Genomic DNA, 22,229 nt, shown 5'->3' on the forward strand with positions numbered 1-22,229 from the left:
TTGACTCCTTGTCTTGTGTAAAAATGTACCAATTAAATATACAAAATTGGAAGGATTGCAATGAAAGAGAGAAAGAGATTTTAAAGATAAGCTTTTGAAAGGATCTGAAGATAAACAGCTAGACAGGAAAATCTATCAAGCTAATTCCGCAGTTCTCCTTTTAGTGATAGAAGAGCCAACTTGGGCTCCAACGGTTGATAGTGAGAAGTGAATAACAATAAAAAAAATCTTATTGTTATACACTAAAAAGAAAAAAAAGAAAAGAAAAAAGACGATCAACTACTTCCTTAGAAATGCCTGCCTAGACAATATCACCACCGCCTCCATACCTTCTCTGGAGTGAAAATATATTGTTCTCCTGTTCCTCTCCAAACCCTCTCTCGGCAGTTAGAAGGCCTCAAACAAAACATTCACTGATCCGAAAACAAGATTTTAATCCAATCTTGCTCACACCAATTGATATGATTTCTTGCGAAACTTAACCGAGCTTTTCTGTGCCTTGTCAAAAGTTTTGGACCAGTGGCAGGTGTTCTAGTATAATCCAGCTTCTGAAAGTGCGTAACTGACATTAACATTTCTAACTTGTCGAAGTGGTTGCTTGATCACAACAGTGGTAGAATGTCAATTACAGAGTAAATGTGAAATAATAAAATGATCATCTCTCTGAGATGTGACACAATGGCGATCTGATCCATGCCGCCGGTTAAGTAACCTCCAATATTTTGGTAGAGATGGAAGACCCTTCGGACAGTTGTTCTGGGAATGTTAAGCACCCTAGCCATATATACTTGACTTCATCCATCTTCCAACAATGCTATGATTCAAGCCGAATCTGTATCAATTAAAACCATCCCTAAAACAAATTTGAAACAATGGTACAGCTTAAAAAAATCAAATCACCGGCACATTAAAAAGAAGCTGCAAGAAAAACCAACCAAGAAGAGATTGACTATTAAAAGATTTATTACATACTATGACAGTATGCCCTGTACTAATTGGAGAAGCAGATACAAGCGCCTGTGCAGGTATTGCCAGGAAGAAACGAAACAATGGTAACATGGTTGGTGAGAAGGCCTATGGAGTGAGTATGTAATTGCGGTAGTGAGTCGAACGTTGGAAATTTATGATGCTTTGCTTGCGCCTGCTACTTTCTAGCGTTTGATGAACTTTGTCATCGAAAAAATTGAGAGCTGGGACAGTTATGTCAATGACATTTTCTTACACTATCACAAACGGTGTGAAAATATGAAAGTCATTAAAATCGTTTTTGATTGCCTGATGGAGGCAAGGCAAATGATCAACTTAGGAAAAAGTTAGTTCGCGTGTGAACTTGTAAGATATTTAGGTCATGTGATAGGAAAAGGATAATAGAAGCTAAACAACTTGACAATCAAAGCAATCTTAGAATTCCACATTCCTGAAAATAAAAAACATCTGGTTATTAAAGGAAATTTTGTAAAAACTTTTCAGCTGTAACAGAACCTCTTACCTGTTTATTAAAGAAAAAAATCAGTTTACAAGTGGTCTGATGATTGCAATAATTCTTATAATCAATTAAAATCCATAATAAGTAGATCACCTGTACTGCTGGCCCCAGATTTTAGGAAGCCTTTTAAACTGACTGTGGATGCTAGGGATGTTGGTGCTGTAGTAATGCAAGAAGATAGTAGTAGTATTGGTCACACAATATGTTATTTTTCAGAGGGATTTGTTGGTTCCCAGAATTATGAATTGAAGAAGGAAGAATCAACTCCTGGGGCTGATAAAGGCTCTTCATAATAGTGAAGATTGCATAATAGACCGACATTGGTCACAGTGTGTAAGGTTGCAAAGGGGTGACTATTTGTAAGCTTAACCTTTGGGTATATTCAGAAAAAGTAATTGAGGAAAGACCGTGAAACTTCATGATATAGATATAATTGTGCCTAAACTAGTCTGGTCAAGAATAAAATGGAAGATTGCACTTGTCAAAGAACCTTATTATCTATATAACAGAAAGAAACAAAAAGACAACCTGTAAAAAAAAGGATGAAGAATGTGGAGGAATATTAGTAAGGGTCCTTTGAGAAGAATGACTGGCTGGATAGGAAAATGAAAAATAATCAGGACGTGAGCCATATCACTCAATATTGAAAAATAAAAATCAGATATGAGCATTTTGACATAGATTAGTTTTACTGCCTTAACCTACTTATAAACCTGATCCATTACTGACATTTATGTTGATATAGTTTACATAAAAGAATGTTTCTCCTCAATGGCAAATATGTATTTTTACATAAAATTGTATTAGTGTTTGAATAACATCCTGGGATCAATTCACTAGTTTCGTGGTCCGCTGACCAATTAATATATTACAATTAATTAAGGTTTTCAGTTGAGATAAAAAAAGTCAATGGCACGAGCGGGATTCGAACCAACCATTTTATCCAACTGAAAACCTTAATTAATTGTAATATATCCTGAGATCAATTAAGCATTTTTTCTTTCATTTAACAAATTCTTTAATATTTGTTTGTTTATGATAAAATTTAGCTTTTATTGTAAGATAAGCTATTGATTTGAGTGGTAGTGTTAATGTACTGTTATTTCTGGAATGACAGCAGTACAAATTGGGTTCTCAAGCTTTAATTTTTAGTTCTAAAAGAATTTTGTATATTGTAAATATAAGGATTTTCCATGTGGGGTAGGTGTGGTGGTAACTTGTATTTGGAGGTTTGTGTTCATTTTGGTCTGGCCTGTAAGATTTGTTTTAGCATTTTGCCACCATAGTGTGTTAGGTTAGTTTCATGTCTTACCTGGTTACATCCCTGACATTTGAGAGCAGTGCCACTACAAAAAGCTGCTCAAGGTTTAACATTAAGCTAAAAACAAAATGTTTACATTCTTTAATATTTTCTCATTGGGTCTACGAGGTGATGAACCAGTAGTGTGGTAACCGATCATCCTGTTCTGCCAATCCTTCCTGTTTAGGACCCAGCATAGAAGATGGTAAAAAATCTAAATGTGTCTAATAGACCAAAACAGCTAGAAAAAGCAGATCAAAATGATCAAAAATGACCAAACTACAAATTTCAATTAATTTATTTAGTTATATTTAAAACAAAATGAAAATAACATGTTCTTTGAAATATAATACTTGGTGGTTATGCTTTTACAGCATTGAAGTAATACAACCAATATCTTCTTCAAACTGTGCATATATTTTGAGGCAGCCTATCTCATCTTCAGCAAATAAATTTTTTTCTCTATAAATTCAGATGTGTCCTGTTTGTATTCATCGTCATAATTTTTCTCTATCAGATTTATAATCTTCTTTTAGCATCACATGCCCTATTACCTGCCCTATTATTCATTATTTATAATTATAAAATTTAACTTTAAACCTATTCCGATGCTTAAAGCATGAAGCTTATTCCTCGGTTATGTCCTTCCTACCATCTAAAGTGTTATCGTCTAATTCAACTTCTAGCTAACACGGGAATGCTAAACACATATAGGCCTGCCTATCCTTTGTATTTTAGTCTGGCAAATGCACATATTCTTTTTGACCATCTTCAAATGAATTTGGCTTATAACTAGACATCCTTTCAGTATCGTATTTTCTATTGTTCTTTTAGGATCAGAGGACCTATTATAAAATTAGATTTTAGGGCTACTTCAGTGCATAAACCAAAACTCAAGAAACTCTTTAAAGCATTATCTATTAAGTCGTCGTTATGCGTCCAGCTCAAGAATACTAAACTTACACATTTATTTATTTATTATCTTCCCATTCATAATTATATTCATTCCTATGTATTTCTTCCAGTTGATTGAGGGAGTACTTGATATTCCTCTATCATCTAATATACTTAAGCAACCTAAGTAAGGGTCAGAGTAAAAAAATTCCTTCTTGAGGTTTATCGGGCGATGAATTTAAGATTAGTATTTTCCAATCTTGCTGTTTCAGACTGCCAGATATGGTAATGCTTTTCATCATAAGTGGTGGGTTTTCAGTGCTTCACCCTGCATAAACCCAATATTGCAATCAAATTTATCTTATAAAATTTAATACTGCTCTTTTGCCATTATATCACTAGTGTATATTATTTATAATTAAATATATAGTTAGACCTAACCTACTGAATACGATGAAAAGCTAAAAAGCATCTGAAAGGTCAATAGAATGAGCATAAACTGATGAAAATAATAGGAAAAGGCCATGCTAAAAAATTATCTTAATTGGATGGAATCGATAAGTTGCCTCACCGTGCTTATATCCCTTACTAAATACTGAATATGGTGAAAAGCTAAAAACCGAATAACAGGTCAATGAGTGAGCATAAACTGATGAAAATAATAGGAAAAGGCCAAACTAAAAAATTGTCTTAATTGGATGGAATCGATAAGTTGCCTCACCCTGCTTATATCCCTTACTAAATACTGAATATGGTGAAAAGCTAAAAACCGAATGACAGGTCAATGAGTGAGCATAAGCTGATGAAAATAATAGGAAAAGGCCTTAATTACATCTCGAAGACGCCTTGGCATCCTTTTTACCAGTCTGGAAATGTCTCTTTGCTGGAGGTTATCCCATTCTTCACGAAGAATCCATTCATGATCGTGGAGTGTGTAAAGAAATGATGGACGGGCTCTTATTCGTCTTTTTAGGTTATGCCATAAATGTTCGATGGCGTTCAAGTCAAATTTCAGCCGTGCAACTCTGTATGTTCTGGTCAATTCTGGTCCTCTTCCGGGACGAAAAGACATCAGAGCACACTGATTTAATCTTCTTCGAACAGTGCATTCAGAAATTTGGACACCTCGGACTTCCTGGAGCTGATGAATCGCTTGAACAACAGTAAGGTGCCGGTTTCGCAAAATTCTCAAAGTCAAAAAACGGTCATCCTGTGGTTCTGTTACCCTAGGGCGTCCAGAACCGGGCCTTCTATGGTAGGACCCAGTTTCTCGAAAACGTCTTACGTCGTCTCGCAGTTTCGTATGAAACTCCGATGGCAATAGACGCATGATGGAACGTCCATCATCAATAAGTGCCACACCACGCGCAACGTCCTCAGCATTAAGTGGCATTGTTAAGTTTAAAAATTGAAATTAAGAAAACGAAGATGAAAACTAAACAGTTTATTGCTTCAGAATTCAAATGAGTCTGAATAAACATTTTAAATTCCGTAAAAAGTAAACATTGAAAAATCCTTTATCCTTATTTTGGACAAAGGGTTAAATGTGTTTACCTCTAATTGATATTCCCAATTTAAAACATAGCATAAACACATACTTATTGGTAAAAACAATGACATAAATTAAGGGCAGAATTTTATTTTATGAAGAAAATGAAAAAAATCAATTGAGTGGAACTTTTGCCTGTCAGTGTATATTGCTGTTTTTAGTTTTGCCCTCAATCGTAATTACAATATTGGGAATATAAGAAGTGCGAGCTCGCAATTAAATAAGATTATGAAAGTTAAACATTACTTAAACTATGCTATCTAAGAAAACCCCGTCAAGTCTCGCTTCTTTGGAATACTCTGAGCTTGCGAAGATCAAAATCAAGGGGACTTCGTTTGATATTTTCAATAGTTTTATATTCTTAAGCATAATTGTTAAAAAAAAAAAAAAATGGCGTTTTCGTTTTCTGTTGATTCACCAGCAAGCCACACGTAACACAATTATGTCAAATATACGTTCGATACTCATTAAAATTGCTTTAAAAAAAACCCAACGCCTGTATTAAATTTTGAGTAATTGCGGGCAATTAGGTTTGAATAATAATTAGATATATTTATTTTGACAGGCTATTGAGGGAAATTGAAAGGCAGGTAGTCGCCGGGGCAAATTACTGTCATTCGCCGAGTCGGGCACGTATAAATTGTTAACGAGCCACCCCATTCGCCTTCGGCGAGTGATTTGCGCAATAACAGCCGCTAAAGCGTGTTTAATAGGGCTGTACTTTTCTTGAGATGACGGGAGATGATTGAGATGAGAGGCGTGACCTCTGATGGGGCATTCCATCCCGGAAAGGTCTCTGGCACTATTGAAAGAATCTAATCAAACTGACTCGGGGGGTCTAGTTTCAAAAATACTCCTGTAATGCAAAGGGGGAAATATGGAAAAAACCCAGTTAGAATAGGTTTCGTTAACCAAAAATGTGAGTCTTATTCAGCCTCGTTGGAGGAAATTGACAAAGAAAAAGGTATGGATAACGAAATAAATCATTAACCTAATAAAAACGTAAAGACAATACAGAAACAATGACGCGAAAGATATAGACATGTTCAAAAAGAAATCATGTCCGGTCTATAAAAGCGAAAGAAAACTGGTTCAAATCAGAATGTGATGAAATCGAGGGGTACCAAAAGCGATATGATATGTTTTACGTCCATAAAAAGATCTGACATGTCAGGTCTGAACAGGAAAGCAAACAATTCACGAGTATTTGATAAGGGATGGCAATGACGTCATGAGTATAGAGGACAAACTAAATATATGGCAAGACTATTACATTTTTTCAAAGAGAAAAAATTAATAATAATGTGTGGTGATTAGTGACCGTTAGTCGAAGATTATTCGGAAACGTGAGATGCGGTCTGGTGTGATGTAGGTTTTAGAAAAACATTTTCTTTATCGTGCCAATGTTTCGATCGTTATTGAGATCATCTTCAGCGCCTGGGATTTACAAACATTGTTAAAATTTAATAAATACATGTAGGATGTGGAAAAATTGAATTTTTATTATGCAAAAAAAATTATATTCAAAGTATTTCTACTCACTATTATTGATAAAAGATTTTAATTCAAAATTGTAAGCCTTGCCTGTGGTTGCGTGCGGAGGGGACGCGCAAGAAGTATTTTTGTTTTGTTTATTTTTATTTATTTATCTTTTCACTTTTATTTTTTAATCTAATTTAATTCCTCCCCCCCCCCGAATTGGGGCGTAACAAGACTTTGTACAAGAACTGTTCCAAGACAAACGATTCGCACATCGTTCTGATGAACAATTAAGAACTGGTCCAGCTATCACCACCGACGAAGTAAACAAAACTAAAATGCTCAAAAACGAATAGAGATATTTGTAATTTATTCTTACTCTATTACTTTTAATTAAATTAATCGATATATTCTTGTTAGTTGGATAAAACAAAGTAGAAAATACAAACCAAAAACAAACAATGTTACTCCTCATTTTTAATAACATTTAGTTAAGAATAATAATCATTTAAATTTGAAAAGAGTATTCTCAACAGGACACGCAAGAATGACACATCTACACAGAAAACAAACACTTTGAGCTCTGAAGATGATCTCAATAAAGGTTGAAACGTTGGCACGGCGAAGAAAATGTTTTTCTAAAACCTACGCCACACCAGACCGCACCCCCGATCTCCAAATAATCATTGGCTAACTGTCACTAAACACCACACACAAAATAAACATGAAGATTACTCATTTTGTAAACAAACATATTTTCTCGGCTTTTCTACATTTTAATCCAGTTGTATACTCATTAACCATGGATCACCATCATCTTGAACCAGAAGTTCGCAATATTATTGTGGGAATGAGCCATCGAGGACACCGGCAAGTGGTCACCGCGGTCTCCCAGGCTTTAGCCCGATTCAGAGAGACTGGAAGTGCCCATATGACGCCTAGAGGTGGATCTCAGCCCATTACGTCGCTAAGGGAAGACAGAATATTTATTGCCAGTGCAAGACCGAACCCTTTCCAAAGTGCTCGCAAGATCCTAAATGAAGTACAAGATGTTTTATCCTTTATCAACACCACGAAGTTGGCATCACATCGTATGCCCCTTTGAGACGACCTGCAGCCACAGCACGCTACCAGCAACTCAGGAGAATATGGTACAGCGAGCGCCTAGAAGAGAACTCTAATTTGAATGCTGTTATGTTTATTCATGATCGCGTTTCTGTCTGCAAAGTGGTAGCCGGCCGAAGAGTCTACTGAGAACGTGGGATGCATACCCCCTGTCCGTGCTCCCTTCAGTGCAGTTTGGAGGCGGAGTAATGGTCTGGGCTGGGATTTACACTGGAGGACTAACTGGACTCCATATTGTTGAAGACAACCTCACCGCAGTCCGTTATGTCCAAGGAAATCGATTTCTGGATGACAATGCTAGACCTCAAAGAGGCAGAGTTGTTCATCAATGTTCTGAAACTCTGGGAATTTCCAATCTGCCCCTTCCCCGTTGCTTCAAGACCTCAATTTTATTGAGCAAAGTGGGATGTTTTGCAGGGAAGGCTTTTCGATTACCATCCGCAGCCAGTTGACCTGGAATAACTGATGCAGCGTTGCAACATCTTTGGAGTGAATGCCTTATGAAATTAGTGACCATCTTATTAACAGTATGCTTAAAAAGTGCACAGAGGTTTTAGCCAACAGAGGTCCTTATACACGGTATTCATTGTTTAAAAAAATGTGCCCAATAAACAAAATTATGTTTATTTTGTTATTTTTCAAAATCTTTTAATTAAATTTTCCTTCAGTAAGAAACATAATAATTTCTAATAAATTTTAATACAATTTATGATAAAAATAAAATAAAAATGCTAGGGAAAGTAAATATTATAAAATTGGCAATATACCTATTTACTTTTATTATGGGAGCAAAAAATCGTAAAGGCCCCGATGAAATCACAACAGAAGTTTTAAATCTTTTACATCAAACTGTCAGGAGTTACTGACAAAAATGTATAATAAAATATATGACGCAGAAAGGAGTTCATTGGATTGGTTGAAATCGTTTTTTGTTACAATACTCAAGACAACAAATGCAAAAAAATATCGGCCAAACGGTTTAATGAGCCACGTCCAAAAATAATCTTAAGGGTCATCCACAGTTGAATCAATATTAAACTAGAAGACCAAATCAGCAAATCAGGAAATCACAATTTGGATTTCGCAACGGACTAAGAACCAGAGAAGTGTATAGCACCAAATTCCTAGTACTGAGATGTAGGGATGAGGGATATCAACCATCCGGTCTGTGTTTTATTGATTTTGAAATGAAACCAACATAGGAAAACGATAGAAATTCTTAAAAACACCAAGATGATAAAGATATCCTCACTATAGCACAACTTTACCGAAACCAAAAAGCAAATGTTAGGATAGAAGGTTGTACATCGGATGATGTCTAAATCAAGAGAGGTGTGAGGCAACGGTACAGCCTGTTACCGCTACTATTCAGCAATACTCCTAAAACATTGAGGCTCTCATAACCTGAGGCTATCTAATGTGGAGGAGGTAGAAAGGTTACGAAAACTCTGGATCAAGGTATGGTCTTATACAAGAAAGCAAATTTAGTTGCTAATGCCAAGCTTTCTGACTATTTTAAGGTCATGATCAGGGCAAAACAACCTTAAATATGACTACAGGTTGACATATTTAAGTTTTTTACTGGCAATCTCAAATTTCCTTGAAGACCGATTCAATCCCAATATTGCCAAAGACTAACAGTATTCAATAATAATATCCGATGTGTGGACGATGTCGTTTTAATTGAGAACAGCCAAAGAAGAACTACAAAGCCTACCTGATAAGGTGTCAAAAGAAGTAATAAACATGGTTAAAGACTAAATTTATAGTTATCGATAAAACATCTATCACGGAAAAATCAAGATATGTAGATGTCACCTTACAAAGGGTTTTAAAAATTTGACGGCATGACCATTTACCTACCATTTAACGGGCAATGTTAAGCAATTCATGTCCGCCACTAAAGAGATTTTTTTATGCTACATGAATTTACTGTTTCCTTGGATTCCCAAGGCTGCCTGAAACAAACTGCATTTCTTCCGCAGTGATTTCTCGTCGGAAAAAAAAGAAAAACCAAAAACAGCTGATTTTGTGTTTCTATTTTAGAGATAATTGTTTATGGCCTGCCATTTCGTTCGTACCATTACATAAACTTTCATATTTCACCGCGTTCTAGGAATGTTGAGCGAAGAAAGCCTAAGGAAGGCGTGCAAACAGGAGAAAAAGAAATGCAAGAGGGTCATGAAACAGGTAACAAACACACGGAGTAGCAATCAAAAATTCATTAAATCAAACCTTATCAAGGCACACAATTTAAAAAATTAATCTCTTGATTATATAATCGTTTTCATAAATGGTATAGTTTCAAGAAAAGTTTGGAAAATTACTTTTTAACTACATATTGATTCAACATCTGATCAAATTTTCATGCTTTAAATGGGGTTGGTTCTCTTTTAACATTTGATATGTGCTTTTGTATATTTTGTCAAAATGGACGACAATTTGGGTTCTTGTTTCTTTTTAAAATTAAAAGAAAATCTAGTACCAATAATGTATTGTCACTGGAGTCCATTTACTATATATTTATGAACAGCATTGACATTTTGAGCAAAAACCTATCCGCTTTATTTATCTTTGAAAGGATTTTCGGATCTCCCGATTGATTTAATTTATCATAAAACAGTTAATATCTAGGAAGTAAAATGCGTTCGAAATATTTTATGGATCAGCTGATGGATCTGAACAAACGGTCTCTGTCTTTGTACGAACAGTTTGTTCGATCGATTATCCGCTGGTTCATCTCTGGAACTGAAGAATGGAAGTATGTATTATTCTGACTTTAGTTGATTTTTTTTTCAATGAAATTCTATCAAATAAACTATAAATACCTTCGAAAGTTTAATTTTTTTTTAAATTTCATAAAATTTCTTGGTTTAGAAATTTTTTTTCTTGGGGGTTATTCCCAAAGTTAGAAGAAAAAGTTTCCAGGGATCATAAAATTCTAAGAGTAATGACCTGACTTTAAAGTTCATGCAGAATCTATTTCCTTCTTTAGTTTTCATTAAAAATAATAAAAAATCTATACAATAGTAAAATTACAATAAATAAAAAACGAATATTTTTTATTTGTAGAAAAATTAAACCGTACGCCTCTTTTTTTCGCAGCTGGAGAGGGAGATCAACTCTGGGCTGGAGAGCGAAGCGACCATGAGGCAGGCGGTGATCAACATTTCGGTCCTTAAGTTTCTGGAGCTCGTCGGAAGCGCGGACCCGCCTCTGAGGAAACAGCTTTTCGTGACCAATTTGCTCGCCAGTGCCAAAGTTTCGATGGAGTCCATCCTCCCGTCGAATGACAATCGCACCATACGCTACCCTCTGGTGTCCTTAGCTACTGAAGCAGGTAACATGTCACCGTATGAGCACAGCATTCACAGCTGTAATTTTTTAAAATAGTTTTACTTTGTTAATAATATTCAAACGGTCAGCCGATAATGGAGTTTTGTGACTGAGGATAAATTATTTGAAGTCGTACGAACTGATCTGATCTATGATCTAATGCACCATTTCTGCATTTCTATCACTATTTCTATCCTACATGTTGGCTCCTCACTGAATTTGTATGACGCATTTGACGTTTTGCCTTCTTCAGTAGTAAGTTTCTGTGTTGTTTTGTTTTGCTGAGTTTCGTATAGATATACCTGATTGATTAAAGCAGCGAAGACAGACGGGCCAAGCAGACTGTGAACGCCCAAAGTACCAGATTAAGTTGATTTAACTGTCTTTTTCACAATTTTCCATCAGGTATGGTAAACCTGATGAGCCATTATTCTAAAGCTTGATTTCAATCTAATCTAACATGTTTTTCTTAATTTGGCCGTTTCCCATTCTGGTAGCCTATTCTCCAGTCTTGCGCGGGTCGTCGTTTCACACAGTCGTCGGTTTTGTGTGTTATTTGACATAAAATTAGTCGAGACCTGATAGACCAAAGCAGCTGAATAGGCGGACCAGGGCCCTAAACGACATATCCGTCTGTTTTTTTTAATGTTCTATTAATTGAAAACCTTACGCGAAACCCACAGTTGCATTACCTTATGGAGTGCATTTTACACACATCGTCAAACAAGCGAGGCCAGACGGTCCTTGAGTAGGATCGATTAACCAAACCCCAATCACGATCGCTTACAGGCCTTATCTGCTTCTCCACTATCTCCATCCTACAACTCCTCTCCGACCCATTAAGCCGGGAGGCCCGGCTAATCTGTTACCTCTTAGGAACAAGTCTAAAAACTGATGTTTCTCTGAGTGCTCATGGAAAAAATTGAATATGACAATGGCTTTTTATCCATGCCTCATTTTATCGATGTTTGCACAACTTTTTAACTTTAGATATAGTAAATGTAAAAATGTAGAGTTGAATTTGGAAGAAACTTGATTTTCATCGATTCTAACATGTTTTTAGTTAGTAGCTTAGTCTTTAACTGCAATTGTCGAATTAAATTTTTTTGGCGTTTTATGTGTTATGACACACCAAACAAGCTGGGATTGGCGGACCAGGACGATCTTAAACAACAGGTCTATCACCTCAACAGGCAAATCTCAACGTTTTCAGCCGTTTATCTTCATCAACCCAATCGATAATTAACAATAATACCATACATAGATAAAATTCACATTTTTTTAAAGTTTACATATGATTAATGTTATGTTATTAGTCCCAGCAGGAGACCAATGAGCTTTCTGCAGAGGGACCGAGAAATATCGGCCGAAGGAATCTTTTTTCCCGGCATTGAAGGGTGTCGAAGCTCCGTCCAGATCATGCCCACCTTTGGGCATCACTTGTAAAAATTAACTCGCTGCTTTTTGGGGCCATGGAAAACTTTGCAATGATTAAAGTTCTATTTTTTTGATGCATGGCGTTATTTTATAAAGCACGGATAATTTTTTTTTTTGATACTGCAGAGAGTTTTTATTAAAAATATTTGTAAAAGGTTTTATTTTAAATGTTTTTAATTTTTATTTAAAATAATTGAATTTTAGTATCTTCGGCTGTTTTGAACAATAAGTTTATTANTATATATACTTCTTATACAGGGTGCTACAGGGTTAAATATCAATATATTGCCATGGTGGATCCACTGCATAAAATGTAGTTCTGGGCCACCATAACGAGGATTCTATCTTGACTACTTACTGAGATATTAACATTTTTGGTATTTCAGTCTAAAATCCGATTTTTTGTCATAAAATTGTTATTTCTTGCGCCAACTACATTAAATGTTCCACAAGATAACATTTCCGTTGAAAAATTAGCGCTTCCCAATACACAGTAGCCACCAAATTTTAACAAAATGCAAAACCCATGTGTTTTTTAATACTCACTCTCGTGTAATATCTTTTCCATCAAAATTTTTCGGAATTTCACCAATATTGCCTTATTTTGTAAGTATTCCAAGGACATACTACATACTTTTACATTTTCTACAATTTTTCTTAGTGAAATCTCCTTTGGAAGATTGAAAAACGTAATATCGAACCAAAAGAGAGCAGCAACACAAGAACATCGAAAATGTCATATTTTTATAAAAACATTTATTAGTTGGTAACAGTGTACTTCAAGAAAAATGTCTACATAAAATTATGCATTTTTGAAAATTAACTGATGTATTGTTCGAATGCTTTCCTTCGTATTGAATACACAAGCCAATACACCGACGTGACTTCATGGAAAACTTCTTCCCTTCTTTCCCTCATGTCATTGCTCGTGATTTCAATTTTCGCTATGAGCTGTTCCCTCGTTTCGATGGGTATGCTGTACACTTTTCAGAGTTCCCCATATGTGAAAATCTAGTTGGTCAAATCTGGCTCTCACCGCCATGCCACGAGAAGAATGTATCTAATATTTTTACCAACTAATAAATTAAAAATATGGCGGACGTTGTTCTTGTGTTGCTGCTCTTCTTGGGTTCGATATCACGTTTTTCAACCTTGCAAATCAGATTTGTCTAAGAAAAGTTTTAAAAAAATGTAAAAGTGAGTATGTCCTTGGTATACGTATAAATTAAGGCAACTTTGGTGAAATCCCCGAAAAATTTGATGGAAAAGTCATTGCACGAGACCAAATTGAGTATTTAAAAAAAAAAAAAAAATGGTTGTTTGCCATTTGTTATTCTTTGAGCATCTCCTGTGTTTTCGGAAGCGCGAATTTTTCAACGGAAATTCTTGTGGAAAATTTAATGGAGTTAGCGAAATAAAGGTCAGATTTGTAATTCAATGACTGTAAGGTTGAGATAACTTTTTATAGTAAATCCATTATTTTTAGTGGTCTAATTGACCAAATTACTCCTTTTAATTAATTATTGTTTTTATAAAGTTCTTGTTTGAAATTAGAAAGTTAATGTCACGAGCGGGATTCGAACCCAGCTAGCCGAAAGTCGTGGGATCGAATCCCACTCGTGACACTAACTTTTTCATTTCAACCAAGACCTTACATAAAAAGAATAATTTTATAGTAAGTTCGAGATGAGGGATGCGGTCATCGAAACAAGTAAGTTCAATACCAAGGTTTCAACCTTTATTGAGGTCTTCATCAGGGCTCTAAAAAGCAATTAAACGTTTATAATAAATAAATAATAAGTAACACAATAATTCTCAGATAATAACGGTAATCTTATAGTTATACAATTTTAATTACTTGTAAAAGCCCTGATGAAGACCTCAATAAAGGTAAAGAAAAGAAAAAGAAAAGAAAAAGCAAGCTTGTCATAAGTTACAACCTTACTTGTTTTGATGACCGCATCCCTGATCTCGAACTTACTAGTGATATCCTGACGGTCGATTCATCCTTCCTTCATTAACATTTTTGGTTAAAAAAATCTGATTTTAAACTAAAATCACAAAAATATTAATATCTCAAGAAAGAGAAAAGATAGAAACCTCGTTCTGGTGGCACTGAACTACGCTTTAATTATTGAATCCGCCATGGCAGTATTGACATTTAACCCTGTAACACCCTGTATAGATGAGCTTATATTTTCTTTGATCAAATGTTGTTTTTATTATATTTTTTAATAGGGCTTAAAATAATCTCTTTTTACCATTGATATTCAGCAAATTGAGCAAATTAGATGGATTTAGAAATTTTGTTTTATTGATTATTCACAGGATCGTCGTGAAAATTCCGATCCAAACTTCATATCGCCAATAACGTTTCAAAAAAAAAAAAAATTACAGATATCCGTCTTATGCCCGCAGGAGGTGATTTTTCGAGACGGAGAATTTCTGGAGTTAAAGGCGTTATTGGTGATGTGCGAAGCGCAAATTTCACACCGAAGGATTGTGCTTCACCGACCGATCAGAAAAAGCGTTCTCTGTATACTATGACAGACAACCCCACAAGACAACAAACCACGAAGAAATAAATCTTTTCCCAGTCTTCTTCAACATGTGACGCACGCGCGTTTCAAATTCTTCGATTTGTATGTTTAAAAAAAGCATAAATAAAAACTCTGCTCAAAACGTTTAATTGATTATTTGGTGAGAAAAAAAAGAATTTAAATTATAAAACGGGATATATTTCTGATAGAAGTGTCGTTGCTAGGTTTTGAATAGCTTTCAAGCACTCGGGCTTTTGAAGGGGTCATGAGCCAGAGAGGTTTTGTGACAGTACAATGTGTACTTGGAGGTCATTCGCCTCGACGACAATCAACCACACCTCCAACACAGCATGCATCCTGCAAAGCTTAGCAGCTCATTCGATTGGGCTGTCAAACAAGAAATTTCCTTCTTTTTCTGGACAGGAAGTTGATGAGAAAACAGACTGCAAAATTCCTGGCAGGGTAAAATGATAATTTTATCAAATGAACTAATTTAAAAAAGAAATTTTTTAAAATCATGAAAAGCCTTTTGGAAAAATAGCACTTAGTTATTTCGTCAAGCCTTCTAGTCACATCCTTCATCAGGACTTAAATAAAATGAACGGATCATGTTTCATTTTGTTATGTTAATATTGTATAAATAAATATATGTTTTCTTGGTATCTTTTCTTCACTGGCTCCATTTCATCTAAGGACATAGGTGTATTTTAAAGTAGAAAAAAATTAAGTCATCGCCATTTTCATATACGTCAAAGGCGCTTTTGATTCTGTCCAAACATTAAATTAAAGAGCTTAAAAGGAAAAACCGTCTAAGAAACAATTTTAGAATTACTTTAAAGGCAGGAAAGCAGAAATTTAAAGTAAGCAGACACTTCAAGACGAAATATAACTCTTAAGGGTCAGTTTTTAGCCTTTTTTTAATGTCTTCAACAGTGTCCTAGAAAGACGTGAAGAATTGGAAATTAACTGAATTCATCGACGACCTGTAACCCTCCTAAGGGCCGATAACAAAAGGGAGCTTGAGGGAAAGACGGAAAGCGTTATATAAGTGAAATAACAAAATTGTGAAAAGGGTTAAGAAATCTCCCCTGAAGTGCCACACACTAATCGTAAAATGTAAGCTCACAAGTCCACTTGAAGTAAAAATACAGGGCTTAGTAAACCAGGTGAAATGGCGAAATATCTCGGGATAGAGATAGGAGAAAAGTTGAACCCTACTCCACAGGCCATAAAACTAAGAACGAGCACACGGAGTACATTCTTTAAACGGAGTAGAATTGCGAAAATGAAGGGAGGGAGGGAGGGAGAGAGAGAGAGAGAGAGAGAGGGAGAGAGAGAGAGAGTGAGTGAGAGTGTGTGTGTGTGTGAGAGAGATTGAATTTCCATTGGCAATACAAACTTCAGTTTTTAATTTACGTAAATTATAGTATACTACTTCGCGACTTAAATCGTAATCAGCAGGTTGTTTGCTGAGTCCAATTCAAATACATTAGAAGTGATCATTGGGACTGGTAGGTAACTCGAGTCACTAAGCAGTTTATTTTGAGTATCTCCGTGCAGTGGTCTGGTGAAATGATTGTAATGAATTGGCCCAGTCAGCATGAAAATATTGCGAGAAACTGTACAAATATTTTCTCAGCAGGCTACATAGGACTTTAACTTGACAACATAGTAGAACCGGCAAAGAAGTCAAAGTTAGACTTTCAGAGTGAGAGGTTAGGGCAAGACGTGACTTTTAGAGCAAGGCTCAGATTCTACTTTTAGAGAGAGGGAGAGAGAGAGAGAGAGAGAGAGAGAGAGAGAGAGAGAGAGAGAGAGAGAGAGAGAGAGAGAGCGAGGGGGGGAGAGGGGGAGAGAGAGAGACAGTGAGAGAGAGAGAGGGAGGGAGAGAGAGACAGAAAGAGAGGGAGAGAGAGAGAGACAGTGAGAGAGAGAGTGAGAGAGAGAGGGAGGGAGAGAGAGACAGAGAGAGAGACAGAAAGAGAGAGAGGGAGAGAGAAAGAGAGATAAAGAGAGGGAGATACAGAGGGAGGGAGAGAGAATTTACGTAAATGATGGTGCTATTTCGCGACTTGAATTATGCTTATTATTATCAGTTGTAATCTAACAACAATTGTAGGACATGTAACCTTTGCAAATTTTTTAATTTAATAAATTAATATATATTTAATACTTTATCATATAATTTAAATACTTTTTCCAATTTAACCCATTAAAACTTAATTTAAATATACTTAAGTTTTAGAAATATATTTAAATAAATAAAATAATTTAACAATGTATAGGTTGTATGTGTAAATAAATAAATAATATATTTTTTTGTAGTTTTAGGGTCTCAAACTACATTGGTCATTGCCAGCCCGTTCTTCCGTAGTTAAAAACATTTCTTTTCATATCTTTCTGTCGTATTAACTATACTAATTTATTTTTCTCTTTGCCAAGCTGAGTGTCAATATTTTATTGGTTGGTTCAATTGTAACCAACTCACTTTTTTCTATGTACTATTGTTAGCTTCTCTGTATCCCAGGGCCTCATTAATTGGGGATATTATAAGACATATAACAAACATAAATGCACAGAAACAAGATAAAAACATCTTAAAACACCATAAAAACATTCTGGTTAGCATTCACAGAGTACTCGATATTCTTCGGGGTAATTGGGGATAAGCTACCTTTCACGCTAATAAATTACACTCAGACCTACATTCACACTACCCCAGAGTCCGTCGGGGTAATTGGAGATAAACCCCCTTCCATTCTCATTAATAAATTACAATCACACACCAGACTACCTGCCCTGCATTTGAACCTACAATTTACTTGTTTTTTTCAAAAACACCGGCACACCGTGGTTTGATATGATCTCGTCTATTGCGAACCCTGGAAAACCTTTATTAGTACATAATAGCAAAAGTTCTTTTGCTACCAAACCTTCCTTTTCTGAGACTGGGGTTACTATTACCATTTTATAGCCAACGAATGTTTAGTCTCGAGTTGAAGCAAAATCAAAGCTGTATTATCTCAACTAAATATACTAAATAGTACAATTAAAGTTATATATTAAAAAAAGGGGTTAAAACAAAAAGACGATTGGAGGATAACGAGAGATAATTTGAAAAATTTGTCAATTTCACCGTAGAAAACCGGCTCTTCTTTCAAATTTGGTTGCCCCAGATGTCCAGGGAACTGCGTTTTCCCGCAGAGACTCGGAGGACAGAATTTAAACAGCGCGACCTCAATTCGCAATTCATGAGTGCCCGGCCTGGGGGGTCGCATGAATAAAACTTCTCTTGAGTTTAATTTCGCTCAATTCTGTAGGGCACGCGGGGCCGGGAAAACTAAACATCTCCGCCGGTCTGGGTAAATTAAATAATTAATTAATTTCAATCGGGCCGTTTAAAAGTGGAAAAAAGCCATCCTTGAACCGCTATTAAGGCTAACATGTATAAAGTTATCTTTTGACTTAACTACTTAGGCAACTTGTTTCGCAACACTGATTACGCGACAATTTTGAGTACGATTAGGGAAATTGTTTTGTAAAATGTATGGAACTTTTTAAAATCTACTCTATTTATTAATTTAAAAACGTCTCCTGAAAGGCAAATAAGGCTTTTCAATCCATTATTGGTATTACTTATGATAAATTGGCCGCGGTGGGCAAGGTCGTAAAGAGTCTCTTGTTTAGTTATGTTCAGTTACAATTAAAAACACCCCTGGTTTTTGTCCATTTTTGAAAACTGGTTACACCCAAATTTTCAGTTTTTTAGCATATGAGCAAAAACTGCTCCCCCCACAAATAAGAGAGCATAAAAAGAAATATTTTTTTAGTGTTATTCGACGAACAAATGGCAGATACTGTGGTTAGAATCTAAACGGAGAAAAACAAACATTTGCCAGATAATCTCTTCTGGCAGAACACGACGAAGATAACGGTACGGCCAGCGTGACAACCTTTTTACTTTTTGCAAAAACTTAGCTCTACGTAGTGTTGATTCTGTTAGATCATCACCATCATCATTATCTCTTATTATAAAACCATTGATGATGATGAGACGCTAATTCCCTTGTAATCCCCAGCTTTTTGGCTTATTATTCTTTTCATAGTACCTTAATTCGGTTCAATTGACTCGAGTCTTCTTTTCAAAAATAGAGGGTCATTGACTGTCATTGGTTCAATTCCTTTTCTTCGGTCTTCTTAATGTCTTCTTTGAGCAGTTGCGTCGCATTCGAAGTTAATCTGGCACATTCTTCCTTCTCGTTGCATAAAACTGGGTCATTGCTAAACAAGTGTGAATATTGGATTTTCTCAGACCCCAGTGACCGATAGACCCCAGTGAACCTCTCACTCCCCTGCGTTTTACCCTGTCAACCTGTACCAATGTGTTGATCAGTTTGGGCGAAGGTTCTTTATTCTGGTACCTCAAGTGTTTGGACATTTCTTCTTTTATTTTATGTCGACACATTCTGAGATAGAGGAGTCTAGGTGTGAATTTGATATCCCAAAATACGGGTCCTGGGCATATAGCTTGTCTTCTAGATTGTCCTCTGGTCAATTGTCTGTCTGCTTGTTCATTACCCAAAATTCCTTTGTGCTCTGACTCCCAGGTTTTCCTAGATTTTGGATGCATTTCGGATGTGACAACTTGCTAAAGAATTTTGGTCTACTTCGCTATCTAAACCTATGAGAAAGTTTTGCTAGTGTAACCGCTTTTAAGGTTTTCTACTCCCAAGCAGGTATTTACTTATTGGTGATATGATGATGAAGAGAAGATATTGGAAGCGGGTGTTTGTCATTCCACAAGCACAGCAGCCTTTTGATTTACTGGACGTTTCCTGGTTCCTTAGTTTAGTGAAATTTATTCAACCCTTGTTTTTTAGGAAGTAGAAGATCATTGAACCCCATGTTATGTTCCCATTAAGCGGCTGCTTTGCATTTGAAGATGTTTCTTCCTCCTTATTACATAACCTAAACGTTGGATTATCGTTGATTATATATAATGGCTCATGTTGTGCATGTTTTCTCGGAAGCCAATTATCTACGGATATGTCATTGAGTTTTACCCTTCCTAGCTGTATCAATGTGTTTACAGTTTTGGCAAGGGTTAACCACGAACAGGTAGACCAACACGATCTCGAAACGATCGAATTAAAGCCATACTTGATTAAAATTTAAACCAATGGCAGAAGGAAATTATTCAATTACTGGTATAAGCATGGGTAAGTATTTTCCGTTTTTCATTCATAAAAGCTATTTAGCTGATTAACCAAATCATCGTCAGAATATATATTCGAGCAGAATTACAGCCAGCGGTTAAAGATAAATTCTCCGGGAAATGGTTCAGGCGCAAACCACTCCTCGTTGAATTGAGTGCTTCTAATGATCAGTAAACGACTCGGTAGTTCGAGCGCTTATCAATATCCGTTCAATTACTTCATCGTTACTCCTTGATTAATTATATTTCGTGGAAATTGAAAGACATCTCGTGGGGAAAGAATAATAATAAGAACATTTATTGACATTGAAATTCTAAGCCGTATCCGGCGAATGGTTTCTGCGGTATTTTCATAATAATTAAGTCGCTTTCATGCGGCGGATTCAACCAGATGGGACCTAGTTAATCATTTCATGTTCCTTCCTTCTGTCTTTACCCAAAGTCATTCCGCTTAGCATATTACTCCAGTTCTTCAATTTTTATATGATCCAGGAAAAAGAATTTTGGTGAAAAAGCATAAACGGTTAGATCTCTTTTTGTATGTTGCATAAAAACCTTCTAACTATGCAATGGTGGCGCTATCTAAGTTTAAGATTGGCACAAATGAATAATTTTATTAATAAATAAGAACTGATTTAAATAACTGTGCCAAACTTTCTTCCAGTGCGGACGAATGACGTTGTGACGAAAACGTAAAATGCATGTAGATTAATCTTCACCATCAATCATATTTTAAACATTATGAAATGACTAGCTCCCAACAGATTTTATTTTCAAACGTGGCCATGAGCCCAATCTCGTCTGATTCCAGGCCAACTGACGCTAAATAAAACGCAAAAGACAGACCAAATATGAAACTGCATTCTGTCAACATGTTCATTGATACAGATAGCTCCAAAATCAGTGAAAGAATCGGGCCAAGTATATTCTGACCAAGCCCAAAATAACTGCGATCAAACTTATTAATGATGCACACGTTGGACTCACTAAGACCCGCTCATCCCCAATCGACCTTACCCTTCCGCAACATACAACCCATACCTTCGAAAGATCCTTTCTGATCCGAGCCCCTAAACTCTGGAACTCCCTTCCCCTTTCTATTCGTCACGCTGCCTCCTTTTCCTTCTTTAAATCCCACCTGTATAATCACCTCTTCTCCCTCCAAGCAGAGACCTGAGAGTTAACAATTGTTATTTTTGTTTAATATTCTCGTAATTTTCTCTTCTGACCTGCCTTACTGGTATACATTGTGCCAAGATTTCTATCTTTTTTTTACTTTTAACTTAATAGAAGGAACTTCCTTTATTTATTTCTTGTAAATTATTCTTAGGGGACGCCAGTCCCAGATAAAGTTATTTTTCTTCTTCTTCTTGGTCTTTCAAGCTGAAATTATGCTACAATATTGATGCGTGTGTCGTAAAATTTTTACAAGAGGCTAGCTGTCAAAAAATCCTCATGATCAGCCAAGCACGCCTAAAAGCACTAGGCTGTAACAATGTCACATTCAAAATAATCGGTAATGCATCTCCGAAATTTGGAAATACCAAACCACATTCTGAGTGCTAGGACATGTAGAAATTTTGAGTAATGGACTTAGAAGAGAATCTACAAGACCAGCTATATACCCAATACCTACAATTGTGATAAAAAAGGTCAAAAAAACTCCTCCATCTCAGAATGGACAAAATGAAAATGTTCAAATTCTAGAGGAGCCTGGCAAACACATTGCTACTGCTACGGGTATACTCAATCATGACCCTACTTTTAGGTTTGCAATGAGAAGGATGAAACTGCCACCTGCATTATCTTTGAACACGAAGCAACCGCTCGACGGAGACAACGGAATACCTTCTAATTCTTAAAAAAAG

General features: G+C 35.9%; 1 protein-coding gene across 4 annotated transcripts; it reads left to right on the forward strand.

The window, feature by feature from the left end:
- The first annotated feature begins 9,843 nt into the window (after nt 1-9,843).
- LOC106664234 lies at nt 9,844-15,288 on the forward strand. 4 transcript variants are annotated; one of them, XM_014389744.2, is made up of 3 exons: nt 9,844-10,023; nt 10,939-11,173; nt 15,025-15,288. In XM_014389744.2, the coding sequence occupies exons 1-3, from the start codon at nt 9,952-9,954 to the stop codon at nt 15,189-15,191; spliced, it is 474 nt and encodes a 157-aa protein (XP_014245230.1). In that variant the 5' UTR covers nt 9,844-9,951; the 3' UTR covers nt 15,192-15,288. The 4 variants fall into 4 exon arrangements, with proteins under 4 accessions (XP_014245230.1, XP_014245232.1, XP_014245233.1 ...); XM_014389746.1 differs by lacking the exon at nt 15,025-15,288 and adding an exon at nt 12,486-12,684; XM_014389747.1 differs by lacking the exons at nt 9,844-10,023; nt 15,025-15,288 and adding exons at nt 10,186-10,594; nt 12,486-12,684.
- Nucleotides 15,289-22,229: the final 6,941 nt, after the last annotated feature.

Source organism: Cimex lectularius, unplaced genomic scaffold, assembly GCF_000648675.2.
Source record: "Cimex lectularius strain Harlan isolate CLEC.00 unplaced genomic scaffold, Clec_2.1 scaffold98, whole genome shotgun sequence".
Lineage (NCBI taxonomy): Eukaryota > Metazoa > Arthropoda > Insecta > Hemiptera > Cimicidae > Cimex > Cimex lectularius.

Coding starts and splice junctions, on each gene's coding strand:
- LOC106664234 (XM_014389744.2), top strand. CDS start 9,952: ATGTTGAGCGAAGAAAGCCTAAGGAAGGCGTGCAAACAGGAGAAAAAG. Junction 10,024..10,938: donor GCAAGAGGGTCATGAAACAG/GTAACAAACACA, acceptor TTTTTTTCGCAG/CTGGAGAGGGAGATCAACTC. Junction 11,174..15,024: donor GTCCTTAGCTACTGAAGCAG/GTAACATGTCAC, acceptor TTATGCCCGCAG/GAGGTGATTTTTCGAGACGG.